Source organism: Zalophus californianus, chromosome 8 (genome assembly GCF_009762305.2).
Source record: "Zalophus californianus isolate mZalCal1 chromosome 8, mZalCal1.pri.v2, whole genome shotgun sequence".
Taxonomy (NCBI): domain Eukaryota; kingdom Metazoa; phylum Chordata; class Mammalia; order Carnivora; family Otariidae; genus Zalophus; species Zalophus californianus.
Window position 1 is genome coordinate 110,696,178 of NC_045602.1, and position 20,021 is coordinate 110,716,198.

Sequence of the window (20,021 nt, forward strand, 5' to 3'; positions counted from 1 at the left end):
GGAACCCTATGGGGTAAGGCAGGGCTCTTACAATTATTCTCAGCTCACAGATGTGCAACGTGAAACTCAAGAGAAGTGGCCCAGTCAAGGTCTAGGAACTACTCAATGGCAAGGTCAGAACTGAAATGCAGGTCTCCTGACTCTTGGTGGGCCCTCCTTTTACAGTGCCACCTCGCCCCTCAGCCGAGGGCAGCCTGTGCTCAAGCTTCCAGGGCCGCTCTGGAGGACCAAGAGCAGGGGCCACCACATCCTTCATGTCAGGATCCTCTGGAGCAAGAGGAGGTAAGTCAAGTACACAGAAGATTATACCACCTCTCGAGGCACTTGGCGCATACCTATGATGCCCAAACTCTATCTCAGTAATACTTTTTTCTCCTGCTCATGAAAATGCTTCTCCCTTAGCTTTGACAGAGTTCCCTGAGAGCCCAGATCTCTGGTTTCAGAGTCCAAACAGACCTCACACTCAGTGATTCCCGACCACCCTGAGCAGGAGGGGGGCATCACCCAGTCTGTTCTACCCTCTTAGTGGTCAGCAGAGAAAGGAGGCAGGAGACAGTACCTGCTGAATGCAGAACTTTCGCACTGTGTAGTCCACCAGGACGGTCACATCCTCTACTGACACACGGATATTCCCATAGGTCCAGCAGCCTTGGTCTGGCCAGTACTGGGCACACTTACACTGGAAAGGAACAGACATGCATCCCCTGATGACCTCAGACCTCCCGCCCCCAGCAGACGTGAAGAACGTGAAGCAAAGGACCACAAAAGCCCAGACAGAAGTCCCCAGAAAGTTCCCAGAGAAGGCCTCTTCTCTCACCTTGGTCACTGCAGACTTATTTAACTGTTCTTTTTTCAAGTTTCTTGGCTTCCATCCTGTTTAGCAGTATCTCTTGACTTTTACATAGCCCCAGCCCTATACTTCTCATTCTTTCCCACCCTTGTTCCCTCAGTTCAGGGCAAATTGGAAATTACTTTACCTACAAAATGTGCCCTTCCACAATATCCCAGGTTATGATCTAGGGACAGGCCTGTCTGATCCCCTGGAACCAGCAACCTGCTGAGGGGGTTATCAAGGCGGAATGATGCCTTCTCTGGTGCCTGGGCCTTGAACAGCTTCCAAGAGTCAGAGGTCAGGTTGGAGGAAACGAACCTAGAGCCCAGCCCTAATGCTATCCCTCCTAAGCCCCGCAGAACTGCTGATTAACACGTCCAACACCCCAGGGTGGGGATCAAGGTAACTTAAGGGCCATTTTGGGAAAAGACTGTCATGAATGGGGGGTTCCTCTCTGGAGCTTGATCCAGAGCTCAGGACTGGTTCTGGCTGTGACACAGTGATGGGGCTGTCCAGGCATGGACTTGACGGCCACAGTCACAAAAAGAAAAAGGCACAGGAATCAGGCCAGGGCCTCAGATTCCCTTGCACCCCACAGGTTCTCAGTTTATACAGCTCCCTCTGCTGACTCAGAGGAGGTACAGGAAACCAGGAGAATGAGGGATTGGAGAGGCCAAGGGAATAAAGCTCCTCTGTAGCTTTTCCTTAGCAAATGGCCCAAGTCTTTCTTCCAGGTTGTTTTGAAACCAGGGTGAGTTGTCTGACTATGAGGCATGGGGAATGGACCCTAGGCACACCCCTGAGATTCCTCTGAGACTTCCAGGCCCTAGGAAGGTCTAGTAAGCACATTGGCCTGGGTTCTGCCTGGATGAAAGACGGGCACAGGAGCCACAAAGAATGGACAGCCCAGGCTCAAACACAGAGGAGTTCCTCTGCTGGTCATGCCTATCTAATTTCTTCACTCACCTCCTTTCTCTCCTTCAGGTTGGTCACCATGACAATGGTGGCTGTGTTTTGTTCCCAGATCATCCTCCAGAAATCATTCACTGTTTCTTCTTTTGGTCCTAAAGTAGCCAATAGCAAAGATGAGGAGAACACATACCAAGGGGAAGAAATCTGCTGGGAAATTGGGAACATTCATTCCTGACTATTGGAAGCCTGTGCCCACATGTTCTCAGCTAAATATCCAATCCATCTACCCATCCCCCCACCTACTAAGTGAACATTTCCCATCCACCCTGTATGTGTCAGGCACTTCATGAGGAAGTGAAGTGGGGGATAGGAGGTTTCAAAATGTAAAGAGAACACAAATAATGTCTCCCAAGGATATTATAGATGAAGATTAGAAATCATAACTGCTCACTAAATACCTATGTTATTGGCCAGCCAGTGAGCTAAATGCTTTATATCTCATTTACTCCTGCCTATCATACTCTAAGGTAGGTGTTATTAGCCATAGAGATGCTAGGTGACTTGCTCAAGCTAGAATTTAAAATTTACTACCATCCAGCTTTTTCCAAAAAGCCACTGGGAGATTTCTAAACAAAAATGAGGGAGCAAACAAAGAGAAAGAAAAGGGATCTAACAGGATGGAGGCTAATGGAATTCCCTGGGTGTTGGTGAAGGAAAGGCTCAGGATGATAACTCTGACAGAGGCTAGAGAGCAACTAATCCAAAATGGAACTGAAGAACGAAGGTTTAAAAGGACCCCAGGATAATTAAAAAAATTAGACTTTATGTTTCTGAAGGTACTGAAAGAAAATATATATTTCTAGTGGAGAGTCTGGGGGGGGGGCGAAATTCAGTGCTAGGTATATAAAAAACTAGTGCTAGGTATATAAAAAACTAAGTAAACGGGGGGAAAAAAGGTAATTATTAACTCTTGGAAAAAAAGAAAATCAAAAACTGTATAAAACATATTAATACTTCAGTTGTAAATAATATTCTCTTAGCCCTAAATTGTGATTTAACTCTACTGGGAGAATGGGGAAAAGGGACATGTGTATGCATATCTGTCCGAGTGTGAGACAGTCTGTAAGACAATTAAGTAAATTATCATCTATCATAAGAGGTCATCAACAGATACAAATGGTTGCATTAGAGTAAAAAAATGAAGAGGAAAGGGGGGAGAACTTTGTTTTTATATGCCTTGTAATACCTTTTTGACTTTTTTAAACTTTGTATTCCCTTTGGTAAAAATAAAAAAAATAGTAATAAGAAAAACAAATAATGACAGAGTGGACACATGCCAACAACATGTACGGAGGTAGAGTTGTTCCACTGCCTGGCAAAGTTAGGAAAAATCTCCTGGAAGTGGTACCTGTTGAGCCATATGTTAGGGTAGATGAGGTGGATAGGAGTTTAGAAACGGGATATAGGGAGAAGAAATGCTCCAGGCAGAGGGGCAGGGGACAGCAGCAAGAAAGAGCATGACATTTCCAGGGACTATAAGGAGTTCGATGAGGTTACAGTGTAGGGTACATGGAATGGTAGACAGAGGTGGAAAGACACGTATCAGAATCTAAAGGGGTGGAGGTCAGGCTAAGGAAGGCTTGTTGTATACATAATGGAAAATCGTAGGGTTTTCATGAGTCCTAACAAGAGTTTTGCATCAATAAAGGCCTTTCTGGTGGAAGAAATGCAAGGAGCAAGGCTGGGACCTAAAGGATCAATCAGTTAGGTTACTACAATACAGCTGGAAAAAAAGATGGGAATAAGGCAGTGTGTCAGAGGACCACTCATACTCAGAGCAAGAACAGGTAGGAGATCTAGATGATCCCAAATCTGGTTGTTTAGATGAACTGCCTTCCATTCATGGTGACAGCCAGAGAATACAGGGAAAAAAGCAGTTGGGGGGGGGGGCGCTGAAGAAGAGGCATATTTTAGTGAGATTTCTTTCTTTCTTTCTTTCTCTCTCTTTTTTTTTTAAGATTTTATTTTTAAGTAATCTCTATACCCAATGTGGGGCTCAAACCCACAACTTTGAGATCAAGAGTCTCATGCCCCACCGACTGAACCAGTCAGGAACCCTAAGACATATTTTGATGTTGAAGAGTATGTGGAGGTATCCAGGTGGTGGGGTAGAAAATTTGTTTGAAGGGGCGCCTGGGTGGCTCAGTCAGTTAAGCATCTGCCTTCAGCTCTGGTCATGATTCTAGGGTCCTGGGATTGAGCCCCATGTCGGGCTCCCTGCTCAGCGGAGAGTCTGCTTCTCCCTCTCCCTCTGCCCTAACCCCCTTTCTCGTGCACTCTTCTCTCTTCCAAATAAATAAATAAAATTAGGGGGAAAAAAAAAAGAAAGAAAAAATGGCTCAGAAGTTCAAGAGAATCAGCAGCCAAAGAGAGGTGGGTATTAGATGAGGTCTCTCAAAGAGAATACAGAGGAGAAAAAAAGAAGGGTCAAAAAGAGAATGTTGGAGATTTTCAGCATTATTCAAGTTCAGACAGAAAAAGCCTGGGAGGAAGACTAAGGACGAGCAGATGGAGAAGCAGAACTGAGAAATGGTGCCATGAAAAACAAGAATGGAGTTTCAAGGAAGTAATCATCCACAGATTTGGCGAGAAACTATATTTAAGAGGCAGAAAGAAGAATAAGAGCCAGAGAAGGAATATTTAGAAAAGTGAGAAAAATCAAGAAATGAATGTCAGGAAATAACAGGAGAATTTCAAGGAGTGTGAAGTACTGTGGAGAGGTTCAAGAGGATGGGAGTCTGAGAAAAGGTCCATCAGAAAATGACAGGTGACCTTAATTCAACGAATATCTTAGCATCAACAAGGTCCCATGGCAAATAAAGACAGGAAGAGATTGCACATGACTGTTGGTGCTAGAACGATCACTAAGTAGGTGGCAGCTGAGCTGCGCTTCAGAGGGTAGACCTGACCTGATGGATGGCTACAGAGGGTGAGAAAAAGCAGAGCCTGGTTAGGCAATGGCCAGGCCCCAGTGGGAGACTGTAAGGGCAAGAAGGATCTAAGGTTTTTCTCAGCCACCTTATTTTACCTCTTTCTTTGTTTTATCTCTACCATGGTACTTGTCCAACAGAACTTTCTGAAACGATGAAAATGTTACATATCTGGACTAATATGGTAGTCTCTAGCCACATGTAGCTATTAAGCCTTAAAATGTTACTAGTATGATTGAGAAACTGAATTTTAAATAGTCCCATATGGCTAGTGGCTATTGTACTGAACAGCATAGCCACTTACCAGGACTTCCGTTAATTTTGGTGTAAACTGTCCTCTACCAACTAAAGGCCCCAAAAATGCATGGGCCGTCTCCTGTTTTATTCCTCTACATACCCCTATCACCTAGGCCAATAAACATTTGCTGAATGGCTAAATAAATGGGCTTTGATGGGCCATAATAACATCAATTACTTTATAGTGCAGCAAACATCAAGATATTTTTACTAGGCTCCCAAGGATGGAGGACACTTATTAAAACTTGGAGCTATGGAAATGTGTGCAGAGCATGTATAAGGCAATGGCACTAGGTCCCTGCTCTGAGGGTTCCTAGACCACTTTTCTGTGAATAATAGAGGAGCTCAGGCCCAACAACTGGGGGAGGAGATGAGCCAGCCTGGACCCTGTGAGGTGGCCAACCCTCTCTGGAGCCTGAATCCAAATTCACACTGAGAAGCGTGGCTTGAACCTAAGGTTCCCATTAGGCCTCAAGACAGAGGACCTCATCAGACTGTGGTATGTGTGTGTGTGTATGTACGTGTGTGCATGCGTGTGTGTCGTCTGTGTGTGTGTGTGTAGCCTTCTCCAGTCTTTTTTATGCACATACACAAAAGGACTTCTTTAACACGATCCCTGGATACTAAGTCATCAAGATGAAGGCCCTTAGTTATAAATGTACAAGGCAGATTGTATTTCTTTCAGGTGATAGTAATTACAGAAAAGTTACTGCGTTCTGATTAATCTATTTAGCATCTGGAAGAAAAAAAAAATCCAAATACACTAATGAACTCATGGTTAAGCCCGAAAGTAAAAAATTGTCATTACTTTACCTTGTGCAGCAATGAATTTGTTCTTTTCCTGGTAGCCCTGAGGGTAGGGTGGGGGAGGAGTGAGGGATAAAAAGAAAGTCAGAACCAAAAATGGATAGGAATGAAATTTTTCAGACTCCCAACCAGTTAACAAAGCTTCCCTTGTGAAAAGGTCCAGGCAATTAACAAGATTTCCATTCTAGAAATTTCCAAAGGATTAGCTTTGGATACCAGGAATCAAAGATTATAATAAAAAATTATATAATAATATAATAAAATATATAAATAATATAAATAAAATATAAAAATAATAAAAATTATTAATAAACACTGGTGTAAAAACATCCAAATACCAACACCTAGGCTAGACCCTGTTTCTGATGCTTTCTGAGCAGCTGACAATCTAGGTCTTAGTGTTAACCCTCCAAGGTAGAAGCATATTATGGTGGTTCCAGGGATGAAGCTGGGCCCACATCCAGAAGGAAAAGAGGTTCGTTTCTTCTAAGGGGTTATTTCCTTGATAATGCTTTACTCAGGTGCAAAAACCTTCGGGGAAGAGCCTGTGGGTATGTGGAACAGTTCCCAGTGTCAGACAACAGGGTTCTCCATTACAGGTCGTGGAGGACAAGAAGCAAAGGGGCCTGGGAATGTAACTTAATAGATAAGGAGCCTCGGAAAAACTAACAACTGGCAGTATCTTTCTTTTTCAGTTTTTATTGTTTTAGTTATACATCTTTTCAACCTCACTGTTTATTTTTTTATTTTTATTTTTTTTTAAAGATTTTATTTATTTGAGAGAGAGAGAATGAGAGATAGAGAGCACGAGAGGGAAGAGGGTCAGAGGGAGGAGCAGACTCCCTGCCGAGCAGGGAGCCCGATGTGGGACTCGATCCCGGGACTCCGGGATCATGACCTGAGCCGAAGGCAGTCGCCCAACCAACTGAGCCACCCAGGCGCCCTCAACCTCACTGTTTAAACGTAGTGTTCACTTGAGAAGTCCTAGGTAAGTGAAAAATCATCTGATTTAAGGATTATAAATCACCCTCTGCTGCTTGAAGACAGCAATGAGGGAGGAGGCAGCTTCATAGATGGGACACCATGTCACACCAAGATGACGATGTGAAATACAAGTCTGCAAGGCAGTGGCAGAATAAAGGAAGGGGCCTGAGTCTGAGAAGCCACGTCCTATTCCAGCTGAAACAAGAGCAGGGCAGGGTTGCTTCCTAGCACAGAAGGAGAAAGCTTTAGGCCCCGAGAGATGGACATATTTAAAGTCAGTAACAAGAAGCTTCCTAAAATTTTTCTTGAGAAGGAGAATTTAAGTTTCTACAAATATTTTTAATCATTAGAAGACAGAAACTGAGAAAGGCTTAATTTGTTTATAACTAAACTTGTCATTAAAACTGAGAAACTCTTGGAATGTGTTAAGCCATATCATATCCCTGCTCCACGAGAAGGCACTAATTTCTCACAGGAGCATGTGGGCCATGAACAGCTTAAAAGCACTGTTGGGAGGGCCCAGCCCCAAAGTGCTTCCTATCCCAACCAAGAGTGTGCCATATGTCCCCTATGAACGCATGCTGACATTGTGATATGGCCGCACTGTTTAACCAATAAGGTATAACTGGAATGAAGCAAATCTGCTCTTGTGTTATGATCAAGGGAAAGAAAAATGTGGCTCCCTGGTTCCTGAGATGTCTCTGGATTCTGAAAGTCAAATCCTAGGCTAGCTCTAGGGGGGAGCTACATTCCTATCAGTTAAAAATTAAAACACTTCTAAAGACCCTACTCTGAAGACATCTAGAGGTAAGTGAGGAAACTGGTCCCTCTTAAGACTCTAGGCTGGAAGCCCACTTGCCAACTGTGTCACTGTCTGTTTCATCACCTCTTGTGACCAATGTCAGGTTTGCTTTTGGACCTTTGTGTTTTCCAAACCACAGGTGTCATTCTCCCCTGCCTGTGGCCACCATTCCATGGTGCTGGGTACCACTTCTCTTCAAGATGCCCATATGATCTTAGCTCTCTGCAAGAAGGGTTTGGTAAGGGATTGCCAAGCATAGAAATGGGGATTAACTGTAAATGGACAATAAGGTTCTTATTGGGGTGAACAAAATGTTTTAAGAGTAAGAGGTGGGGTGCCTGGGTGGCTCAGTAGGTCAAGCATCTGACTTCGGCTCAGGTCCTATCTTGGAGCCTCTGTGTTGGGCTCCACGCTCAGCAGGGAGTCTGCTTGTCCTTCTCCCTCTGCCCCTCCCCCCACTCGTGCCTTCTCTTTTTCTCTCACTCAAATAAATAAAACCTTAAAAAAAAAAAAGTAAGAGGTGCAAGTTTCTTTGAGGTTATGAAAATATTCTAAAGTTGACTAGTGATGATCGTACATATCTGTGAATATACGAAAAACCAGAGTCGTAAAGTTTAAATGGGTGAAAATTATGGTATGTGAATTACACCTCATTAAAGTCGTTTTGTGACCTGCTTATCTCACTTAGCAGAATGTCTTCAAAGTTGTAACATGTATCAGAATTTCCTCTCTTTTTTGAGACTGAATAATAGTCCATTATATGCATATACAACACTTTACTTATCCATTCATCCACTGAAGGACACTTCGGTTGATTCCACCTTTTGGCTACTGTGATTAATGCTGCTGTGAACATGGTGTGCAAATTCTATAGGTATTCTCTTCGTACATCCTGCTTCAGTACTCAGGCTTACTCTTGCTAGCCTGTGCTCACTTGTGCGCTTTTTTAAACTTTCTTTACTGGCTCCTCACACAGCCTACAAAACATATTCAAATCTCTTGGCCCATTTCTGTGAACATTCTCTAAATCACCACTAAAAAACCTCCTCCCAGTTTCAGCTCTCCCCTCAGGCTTTGGTTCATACTAAATATAACTAACCAGACTTACCTGGTGTCAGATATTCTTGTCTTGTTCTTCTCCCTTACTTTTACCAAAGATGGCAAGACCTGCTTTTGTTCTTGGTTATCTGAATAAGCTCAAAAAGGATTCACTGACTCTTACAGAAAAGTACACATTTAGATTTGCATGGGAAATCTTTGGGAATGACGACAGGGTAAGCATAAGAATACATATGAAACTATCTGATCTGTAAAAAAACTGTTTTGGTCTTGGGGCGCCTGGGTGGCTCAGTCATTTAGCACCTGCCTTCGGCTCAGGTCATGATCCTGGGGTCCTAGGATCGAGCCCCACACTGGGCTCCCTGCTCAGCAGGGGAGCCTGATTCTCCCTCTAGCTGCTGCTCCTCTGCTGTGCTCTGTCAAATAAATACAATCTTAAAAAAATTTTTTTTGGTCTCTTAAAAAATTTAGACTCCTCAGAGAAAACCTGAAATGACAAATATTCTTTCTAATGTGCAGCTGGGAAGGAGCCAGTAGATGGTGGCCAATAGTCATTCAAGGTAATAATGAGAAAAGCTTAAGTTCCTTACATTGATGAATGAAGCATTGATGTAATCAGAATCTGGAACTCCTTCAACCGGTGTAAGATGGACTCTAGAGTGATCATCTAGGGAAAAAAAAAAATTAATGTTTCAGTTAATGATACAATCAGGCCAGTTGAGACATCTGTGTCTGCATGCACAGAGACACACATGTATTAAGATGTTACTGCAACATTGTTTATAACAGGGGCGCCTGGGTGGCTCAGTCGTTAAGCATCTGCCTTCAGCTCAGATCATGATCCCAGAGTCCTGGGATCGAGCCCCGCATCAGGCTCCCTGCTCAGCGGGAAGCCTGCTTCTCCCTCTCCCGCTTCCCCTGCTTGTGTTCCCTCTCTCTGTCAAAAAATAAATAAAATCTTAAAAACAAAAACAAAAAACATCATTTATAACAGCAAAAATCTGGACACATCTTAACCATCATTCAGAGACTAGTTAAATAAAGATAGATCCATAACATGGAACAGTAAGCAGTTGATAAAAAGTAAGTATTTGTTTATTGACAGATGAACTGCCAATATACATTGTTTTGTTTTTAAAAGATTTATTTATTTGACAGAGAGAGACACATTGAGAGAGGGAATACAAGCAGGGGGAGCGGGAGAGGGAGAAGCAGGCTTCCCGTGGAGCAGAGACCCTCATGTGGGGCTCGATCCCAGGACCCTGGGACCATGACCTGAGCTGAAGGCAGATACTTAACGACTGAGCCACCCAGGCGCCCCTGCCAATATACACTGTTAAAAGAAAAAAGTCAGAGCAATGTAATAAGGATACCAATTACATTTTAAAAATATGGGTAATATATGTACACGTATATTCATACGTGAATAAGAAGGCATTAAGTATCTATAAATGCCTCATATAGTGGTCTCTAATATATTATGCACCCAAAAACACAACAGAAATTCTTTTAAAGGATAAATTTTTTTGAAAAGGCCATTAAAAAAAACAAAGCAAAGTTCAAACATTTTGCTGTCATATCCCACTGGATTATACATATATCCCATTCTGGAGACCATTGGCTTAGACAAATGTCTGTTACGAAGTTATAAATCAACTGATTAGCAATGACTAACTCTGGGAAGGGGCTATGAAGAGAACTCTGTATTAGGATTTCTTTGCCATAAGCACTACAAAACACCATTAACAACCACGCACATCCTATCTGGTTCCAGTGAAACAGCTCCTCTTGACTGAGAAACTTTAGGCATGCCACAAAAACCTGGTCAACCTCCCTGACTGAACTTTATGAGCACCTGGGTCACTCTGGGTGACCATAAAGGCTCTTCTAGCCCAAAGGCTTGACCCCACTCTTACTACCAGCCCTCCTATGATCAACCACAAGATTCTTTCCACCCTCAAAAAATCTGGCTAGAGATGCAGTTTCAGATTATATGCCAGGAAACTCTGCAAACACTCACAAGGCAAGATGTTTACATATCGATTTTTTTCCTTGTTTTCCTCCTTGGAGGCAGCTTCACAGGTGGCTTGGATAGGACAAGCAGGGAGAGCCTAAATGGTTAAGAGAAATTAGAAGAAGTTACTAATAGGGATAAACAACAACCATGCAAAATGCTGCACCATTCCCTGACAGCAAGTTCTACCCTAACTTGGGGGACAAAGATGGGCCCAGGTGAACACTTGCAGCCTAACACAGAGAGTGCACCTCTCCTCTAAACAGCCTGCAAGCTCCTTAGAGTTTAACACCAAGAATCCCCTGGGGGCGGAACGCCCTTACTGTTACTATAAGCGCAGCATGCTCTTTATGATTACTGTGTGGTTAGGGACCTGTTACAATGCGGGGTCAAAATGGACCACCCCTGTAAACAAGAATGGCCACATAACTGAAGGGATGGGCCATTTATCCCCATGTTAACTAACATGCGAAGATGAGAAGCATCTCAGAGTGAACCACACAGGAGGGGTCTGGATGGTCAGCTGAGTTAGGCCCTCTCTAAGGACCTGAAGGGAATGACAGCCCAGCTTCTAGTATCATGCGGCAAGGAAGCAAGGACAGGCAGGTGGGTGGGAGAATATACATGGATGCAGCAGTTAGGAAGCAGAGGATTAGAGTGAGGGGACATTGAACCTGCAGCAGTTTTGGGGCAAATGTAAATTAGCTAGCATTGGGAAGCGTGGGGATAAAAATAAATGGTTTGACATGAGACAGTCTGGACTGTATGAACTTGAGAAAATCTGTTGAACTTTCTAGGACCACATTTCCTCATCTGTAAAACTGGGTTAATAATATCTGCCACATAAGAAGTAAATACCATAATCTCAAGTCTAACACAGAGTAAGTATTCAATAAATTAGTTTTATAGGATTGGGAAGCTAAGCTTTACTATTTGAACCACTTTCCTCTTATGTGTTCCATATATTCAAAAATAAGAAAGCAAAAAAGGAAATAGTTCAAAATTCCAAACTAGACAACCTTTCTGACAAGTGATTTGGAAATACGTTTTATGAGCCTTAAAATATCTATACTTTGACCTAGCAACTCCACTTCTGAGAATCTAGCCTAAAGAAATAAAAATCTCTTTGTTCACATTATTTATCGTTGTTTGGAATGACCCAAAACTGAAAACAACCTTAGTATTCAGCAGTAGGGGAACAGTTAAGTAAATTATGGTTCATGTATTACTTTTCATTTGTTTTTTCAAGATATAGATTAGGTACCTATTAGGTACCAGGATAAATACAGAGCAAATAGTGGTGAATCAATCATATACATGGTTCTTGTTCTCAAGGACAATACAAACTTGTGAAAGACATTAAACAAATAAAACATAAATTACATAACATGATAAATATAATGGAAGAACAGAATGCTATTACAGAAGTATCAGAAAGCCCAAGAAATACCCAAATTTAGATTAAGGGTAGGTCTCTATGAGGAAGGAGGAGTGTGAAAAATAGTATTCAAGGCACAGAGACCAGCATCTATGATGACCTAGAGGCAGGAGAAGGCCTGGCAGTGTGAGCTAACAGAAAGGTCAGTGAGGGTATTATATGACAATGTGGGTAGTGGGGATGGCAAGAGGAAGTGGACGAGAGGGGTTTGGAAAGGTTAGACGATACAAGTCCATGTAGGTCCCTGAATAGGGAGTTTGAATCTTAAGTGCATGAGGAAACCATTCAAGGTTTTTCAACTGCAATCCAGTTTACATGTTAAAGAATCACTCTGGCTGCTATGTGGAAAAGGGACCAGGAGGAAGGCAAGAATAGGAACATGGAAGGATGATGGTATAAGGAAAGATGCATCTGACATACATTCTCGAGTTAGATATGGAATGAAGGGAAGGTGGGTTGGGGAGAGAAAGAGACAGGAATAAAGGATGACTCTCAGGTGTCTAACTTTGATAATAATAAAAAAATATCATTAAATAAAAGAAATGCCAGCCTAAAAGCAACTTATTTTTCCAGACAAATGCAAAAGCTTTAAGAAGGGAGCAAATACATTTCCTGGGAACCAGCAAGATAATGGTAGGAGAAATTAAAGTGGAAGACCGTAATAGGAGTCAGGGTCTCATAGTCCGTCTGCCTTCAGTTACTCAAGAGAGTCTCCTTTCAGAGGTAAAATGCTGCTGGTTCTGTATGTCATTTTACTGAGAGAGGCAATTCCTTGGACCCTATGCTGCCAATACATAAAGGGGAAAAGAGAGTTTCCTGGGCTGGACTCTTATGCACAGAACAGAGACCTTACTTAAGACTGGAATTTCCCAATTCACCTTTGGTTTGCCTTCTTCCAGACAAGGTAGATTACGATAGGTTTCCGCCCTGGTGCAGGGCAGGATGAGATACAAGTTTTTAATGCCCTCATAACTAAGCCAGAGGCATTATTTTCCCTGTACACTCTTGTCTAAAACGATGTAGAAAAGAAGTAGTGACAGCAAGACTCTTGAAAATAGTCCTCCGGGGTCAGTTACGACAATGACCACACCTCATAGTCCTATCAGCATTCCTAGCTCCCCACAGTCTTGATGAAGAAAAACTAGGGTCTCCACCCAGGCTGAGACCCCTAAAAGGAAAGTCAGGAAGAAAACAGGAGCCATTGTTTGGCAAGAGAAAACAAAGGGCTTGCTCTAGAGAACCTGGTGTTACATGCAAAGGGTCAGACTGAAGAGCCTATGGCAGGGATGAAAACAAGGTGAACCCTATTCTTTTAGTTTCTACTCTGAAAAACCTAGCTCAGAGAGCTAGGCACAAGCAGTTGATCCAGAAGGCTACCAGATGTTAAAATCTCTAGAAACACTAGGTGGCATCAAAGACCATTTCTTCCCTTGCTTAAGCCTTTACTGGGGATAAGGCTATGTATGAAATCATTTTTTTAAAATGTCAAGTTTTTTAAAAAATTGTTTTTCAATCTTTACATTTATAAAAAAGAAGGATATCCATCGTACAACTTAACTTAGAAGCTCTCTTTGGGCCCTTTCTCTTCATAGCCTCTTTTTTTCCCCTCCCACAAGTAAACTTAGAATTTTGTGTTATCATCACTTTATCTGTATACCATATACTTTGTATCCTCAAACAATATACATATTTTTTGTTCAGTCTATTTTTTGATAAAAGTGGAATCATAATCAAATGCTTTTTTTTCTTGCCCAACATTATATTCTGAAGATTCACTCAGGCTGGTCCAGGTATCCAAAGTTCATTCACTTGAACTACTCTGAAGCACTCTGTTTTGAGACCATACCAATATTTATTTATCCATTCTACTACTGATGAATATTTGGGTTGTTTACAGTTAATAATCCTGTCTCAAACACTAATCTGTTTCCTCATGCACATGTACAAGCATTTCAAGTATGAGAATCTTTACCCTTACCAGATAAGGCCAAACTGTTTTTTCGAGATAATTGTACCAATTTACACTCCCACCAGCCATATGAAGTGTTCCAGTTGTTCTGGATCTTCACCAACGTTTGCTACTGTCAGACTTTAAATTTATCAAATGTAGGCTTAATTTACATTTCTCTGATTATTAATGAAGTTCACCATCTTTCCATAGTTTACTGGTCAAAAGGGTTCCCTCTTCTGTGCAGTACCTAGTCAGGTGTTTCCCCTATTTTTCAACAGGATTGTTTATTTTCTTATTAATCTGTGGGAGTTCTTTATATATTCTAGGTATTCATCCTTTGTCAGTACAAACGTTACAAATATATTTTACTAAGCCTGTGGCCTGCCCTTTCTTGTTTATTTATGGACAGAAGTTTTGCATTATAATGTAGCCAAGTTGATTGATCTTTCCCTTTATCAACATTTTAAATCTTAAGAAATCCTTTTTTACTGTGAGATCATAAGCATACTTCCATTATTGTCTCTATGTTTCACTGTTTTGTCTTTTAAATTCCAGTATCTACACCAACTGGGACCAGTTTTTTTGTTTGGTATGAGACAAGAATTCAATTTCATTCTTCCCATAGGGTTACCAACTGTCCCAGCACTACTCATTGTGAAGACCATCCTTTCCCCCACCAAACTGCACAGCATTTCTGCCATAACAGGTTTCCATCCACACATGAGTGCTTTGGGGCTATTTTGTTCCAATGGTCAATGCATCTATCCCAGCGCCAATACAGAACTGTCTTAATTTTATAATAACTCTTTATATCTGGTAAGGCAGGTCTCCTCACCTTGTTCTTCTTCTTCAGGAATGTCTTGGCTATTCTTGAATCTTTTTCTCCTCCATATATATTTTAGAATCAGCTTGTCAAGTTCCACAAAAAACCTGTTGGGATTTTTATTGGAATTGCATTGAATCTATATATCAGTTTGGGGAGAATTGACATCTTTACAATACTGAGCCTTCTAATCCACTGACCTTAACTCTTTACTAGTTTAGGATTTTTCTTTTATGTCTTCAAATATTTTTATAATTTTCTCCAAAGATTTTACAAATATTTTGTTAAATTTATTCCTAAGTACTCTACACTTTGGATGCTATTGTAAATGGCATCTTTTAAAAATTATTAGATTTTTTGATCATGGCTTATGTATAGAAATGCATTAATTTTTTTTCTTATTTTTGTATCTATCAACCTTGCTAAAGTAACTTATTAATTCTAATAATATATCTGATGAGTATTTGGATTTCTCCAAGGACAATATTCTCCTCTGAAAAAAATGCATATTTTGTTTCTTCCTCCTCAATCCTTAATACATTTCTTTTTTTTGCCTCATTATGCTGCCTAAGATCTCCAGTACAGTGCTGCATCTCATTCTTTTCTAACTCTGACACTCTAACTTCGGAGTCATCAATGCCCGAGCACTCTGCCATGACGGGGAATCTATTCCCTTTTAAGGAAGTTCATCACATCTTGGAAAGTTCTGTTTAGAAGGACACAAAAGCCAGATACATATTTCTTTTCTATTTCCCTTGTCCTGACTAGTGGAAAACCCAGAGGTCAGCTGGAGCGTTCTCTGTCCCTTGGAAACCCTTAACCCCCAATTCCCTGGACTGTTGAATTCCAAAGCCCCTGACACAGTTCCTGCTGATTCCCATAGGCCTTCGGCTCTGATTCATTTATTTCAAGACAACTTGTCAATGTAGAGGCAACTTGGCCTCCACCTCACTCTGATGCCACACAGTTCTGTCACCAGATACACACACATGCTTCTCCACCTGGAAGTCCAAGAATTAAGCTGTCTCTACAAGGATGCAGACTTGCAGTGGGGAGGGTGTCACATCTTGCAACGCACACATCTGGATCATCTCACTGGCTCCACTCTTCCCTCTCTTCTCTGTCCTATCCCTTTTTCCTCAGGAACTAACTAAATTTTGCCGCTTTTTTCTTAAACCTCGGACATGCTTTAGGGACCTCAATAGGTGGCTTTTTAAAGTGTTTCTTTTAGATAAATTTACTGCTTCTAAGACAAAAGCTGGTCAATAAAAAAATCCAGCTTATAACTCTAGGATGAAGGCCATCGCCTGGAAATTTCAACCACGGTGGGGCTTCACGGAGAAGCTGCACACTCTCCTTTTAGCCTGTCAAATATCTGAATACAGCTGTCATGTCTTACGCTTATTACTCCTTCAGCTGTTCACCCCCATGGTCCAATTTTTCTCCACAACAACTTCGCATTTAATGATATTCCTTTTCACAGAGACTTGATCACAAGACTCCTGGCACAACTCAAGCTGGGGACATCAACTCTTTATTCTATATCTTATGTATTCATTAAAGTACAGTGGATATTATGCTAAAGCTAAGCTCCATTAGTTTCACTTACCATATTAAAAAACTGCTTTTTAAAGTTAATGTTATGAAAAGAATATGCTTGTTATAAAAGTCAAGTAATTCAGTAAAAAGTGGAAGTTCCCTATCATGTTTCTGATGTCTTTTACCCCCCTCATAGAAAGCCACTGCTCATAGCTCACAGTATTTTTCCAGACTTTAAAAAGTACTTTTGGGGGCACCTGGCTGGCTCAGTTGGTGGAGCACGCGACTCTTGATCTTGGGGTTGTGAGTCTGAGCCCCATGTTAGGTATAGAGATTACTTAAAAAAATAAAATCTTAAAAAAAAAAAGTATTTTTTTAAAAGGGGGATTATATCAGGTATAGTCCCCTGCAATGTCTTTTCTCCCATAACAATGACTTAGAGACCTAGGTTAAGACATTTATTTTAATGATAGTATAGAATTTCATAACAGATGCAAGAAATCATTTAGCCAATCTGCTATTTGATAGATATTTGCTTTTCATTTTACTTTCTTTGCTATTATAAATAATGCTGTAATGAACAACCTTGTACAAATACATATTTGGTTTTCTGTCAGAGTCCCAGAAGTTAGGTCAGACAGTGTAAACATTGAAATTTGATAGATATTGCCAAGTCATCCTTCCAATGCTATACCAATTTAAACTTGCTCTACTTGTGCATAAGAATATCTGTATCCTCAGATCTTTGCCCATACCTGATACCAATCTTCTTAAATTTTCAAATCTAATAGGCCCAAAATAATGGTCACTTTTAATCTGCAGCTCCTTGATTACTATATGTAGTTGAGCTTCTCATAGGTTTACAGACCATTTGTTTTCCTGTAAACTACTAAGTTTTCTACTGCAATGTTTACTGTCTCGCAGGTCTGCAGCAGCTATATATTATGAACAAGTCTCTTTCTACCTGTGGCAAACAGTTTCTCAGAGTTGGCCACTTTTTTTTTTAAAAGATTTTATTTATTTATTCCAGAGAGAGAGAGCACGTAAGTGAGCACAAGTGGGGGAAGCAGAGGGAGAGGGAGAAGCAGACTCCCCACGGAGCAGTGAGCCTGAGGAGGGGCTTGATCCCAGGACCCTGAGATCATGACCTGAGCTGAAGGCAGACACTCAACCCACTGACCCCCCCAGGTGCTCAGCTGGCCACTTTTTTATGGTGTCCTTTTTCATAGGAATATTTAATATTTTAATGTATTTATTATCTTCCAATATATTCCATTGTGCCTTCTGAATCTTGTGTTCTGCTTAAAAAGGCCTTCCTAACCCCATGATTATAAGCATATTATTCTGATAATAGACACAAATCGGTGTGTTTGCCCTAAGTGTTGTTGTTGTCTTCCCTGCCAGGGCTGGATGCAGGCACGGCTGCACCTGGGCCACACTGTGCCAAACCGGATTCTCAGGACTGTGAAACCAACAAAGAACAGAGGCTTCCCTATAGGGCCCCAGAGCCACCAGGATAGGGCCTGTTCTGCCCAAGGTTTGGTAGTCTACCTCAGGTTTTGATTCTGTCAGCTTCCCCAGAGTCTTCCCAATTGATGGTTTGGGGGTTTTTTTATTTGTTTTTTTAAATTTTCTTGAGTTGACTTATTTTTAAATAAAAGATCTTAACTGACCTAGCAGTTTTGTATGAGAGAGGTGTTGTGGTTGGGAGACTGAGGGGAGAAATGTGGGTGATGTGAACCTGATTACTGGGTTCAGATGAAGGGAAAGGAACTGTCAACCAGTTTTCAGGATGGGAAAGAGCAAGCCACTCCTAGTTCACAACTGCACAACAGTTACTCCAGTTACTGCTTGCAATCGCCTGGGGTATGTTCGAACTGGTGGGAAAGAGGTAGGGGAATCCAAATTAAAAGGAGATGATGGAATGTTGAAACCAAGGGGTAGGGTAACTCTGACAATATCAGATAATGAAATAAGGAAAAGCCCAGCTCTAACATCAAATGTTTATCTCCAAAGACAGCACAAAACCTAGGGCCTTTCTGACCGTGCTGTGTATTTTGCTGAACCAAAGGTTAAGATTTCAGTATCTTGCTGGCTGCTGAATGTTAATCCCATGTTTCCTGGGCCGCTCACGTGAAAGCCAGGGCCTTAAGTGAGACGACAGTGGTGCTGAAACAGAGGAGTTGGAGAAAGCCAACTGCTAAAACTCTCTAGTATGCTCTCTACTGCACCCTGCTTTCATGAGGAAGACAACTGCCCCGCGACTCAGCTCTCATTGCTCACGGACAATCAGGATGCAAGCACAACACAATGTGGAGGTTAAAATACATAAACAAAAAGAAAAGCAAAGGGCTAATACTTAGAGGAAAATGCAGGAATTCTTTGAGTTGGATCATCAAAAATCGTAGGACCAGCTGTTGATACAGATTTTGGAGATCTTAGATCACAGAGGGAAGAGCATCATTTTTCGATAAGGCCAAATTTCTACTTATGATATGGTTAACTCTTCTGCACATAATGTAACAGCTCAAGATACTGGCCACAAAATGGCAGGCTAGGTTGGCCAGTGAAACCTGGACTGAATGTTAAATTCAGCTAGGTAACCATGAAAAGCCAGAAAACCCTTGACACAAAGTGGGGGCTATCAGTGCTACCGGGGCTCCAAGAGGCTCAACCTTCCTGCAGACACCTTCACTGTGCCCCTGATGGGATCCACATGTGCTTTGCCAGAGAGGGCACACATGTGAGCAAAGCACTGGAATCTTTCAGAAGTGCTTTCGTGACTGTCTTCACCAGAGTGAGATGCTCGTGGAAGGGACTAGCTTCAAAATGGGATTCTCATCCTTCCTTCGGATGGAAGGAGCCTCAGAGGCCATAGTCACCAGGGCTTAGACAATTCTATTTGTGGACAAGTCATTGTGAAGCTCCCAACAATGGAAATGGGAGGCAGCCAGCACAGGTGAATTAAGGGGGCCTGACTATACTGCCACGCTAGAGAAAGGGTCCCTTTGCATCCAACTGCCAGCGTGGGTCAGTTCATGACCTGGAACCCTTCAATGTTAGGCATGTGTAAGGAAGAACTTCACATAACATCAACACTCATATACCATGAACTTCCTCTTCCTCTTCTCTTAAGAATCTACACCCATTTACCATGGTAACTCCACTGGGTAAAGGAAAATACACCTTTGGTGATCTACTAGGTTCCAGCCTTGAGCTACCTAATTCCTGGGAACCCAGAATGCCACTATTTTATGCTAGTTAGAATGGAGCCTTTGCAGGCCACGTGATGGATAGCTATCTACAACAAGTGGCAGAATACTCACACTGGTCTCTTAAGCCAATGGACAAGAAGGACCATTAAAATAGCAAGAGCAAATGCAAGCTGGAGCAGTAATCTCTTTACCAAAAGGCTAAGCTGAGTTACAGAAGTCCTAAGTCTCTAGGTGAGTTACAGAGGTCCTAAGGGCTACAGAAGATTACAAGGTGCAGGATAATGAGACAGTACATTTACATGTGTGAGTTTAGTGATGGTGTGAAGCGAGTGCCCAGTGATTACTAGTATTAGCTATT

At 41.8% G+C, this 20,021-nt stretch overlaps 1 protein-coding gene across 7 annotated transcripts in view; it reads right to left on the reverse strand.

Annotated features, from left to right (window-relative positions):
* The window catches only part of PTPRA (protein tyrosine phosphatase receptor type A), a 159,295-nt gene that overhangs the window by 21,483 nt on the left and 117,791 nt on the right, over window positions 1-20,021 (reverse strand). For 6 of the 7 annotated variants that reach the window (XM_027621779.2, XM_027621783.2, XM_035728809.1 and 3 more), the window contains 5 exons: window positions 10,704-10,794; window positions 9,274-9,350; window positions 5,845-5,881; window positions 1,799-1,896; window positions 560-679 (listed from right to left, as the gene is read on the reverse strand). In XM_027621779.2, coding sequence (XP_027477580.1) covers window positions 560-679; window positions 1,799-1,896; window positions 5,845-5,881; window positions 9,274-9,350; window positions 10,704-10,794 — 423 coding nt within the window. Of the gene's footprint in view, window positions 1-559; window positions 680-1,798; window positions 1,897-5,844; window positions 5,882-9,273; window positions 9,351-10,703; window positions 10,795-14,921; window positions 14,974-20,021 lie in introns of those variants that run through there. The other variant, XM_027621786.2, reaches the window with a different exon arrangement.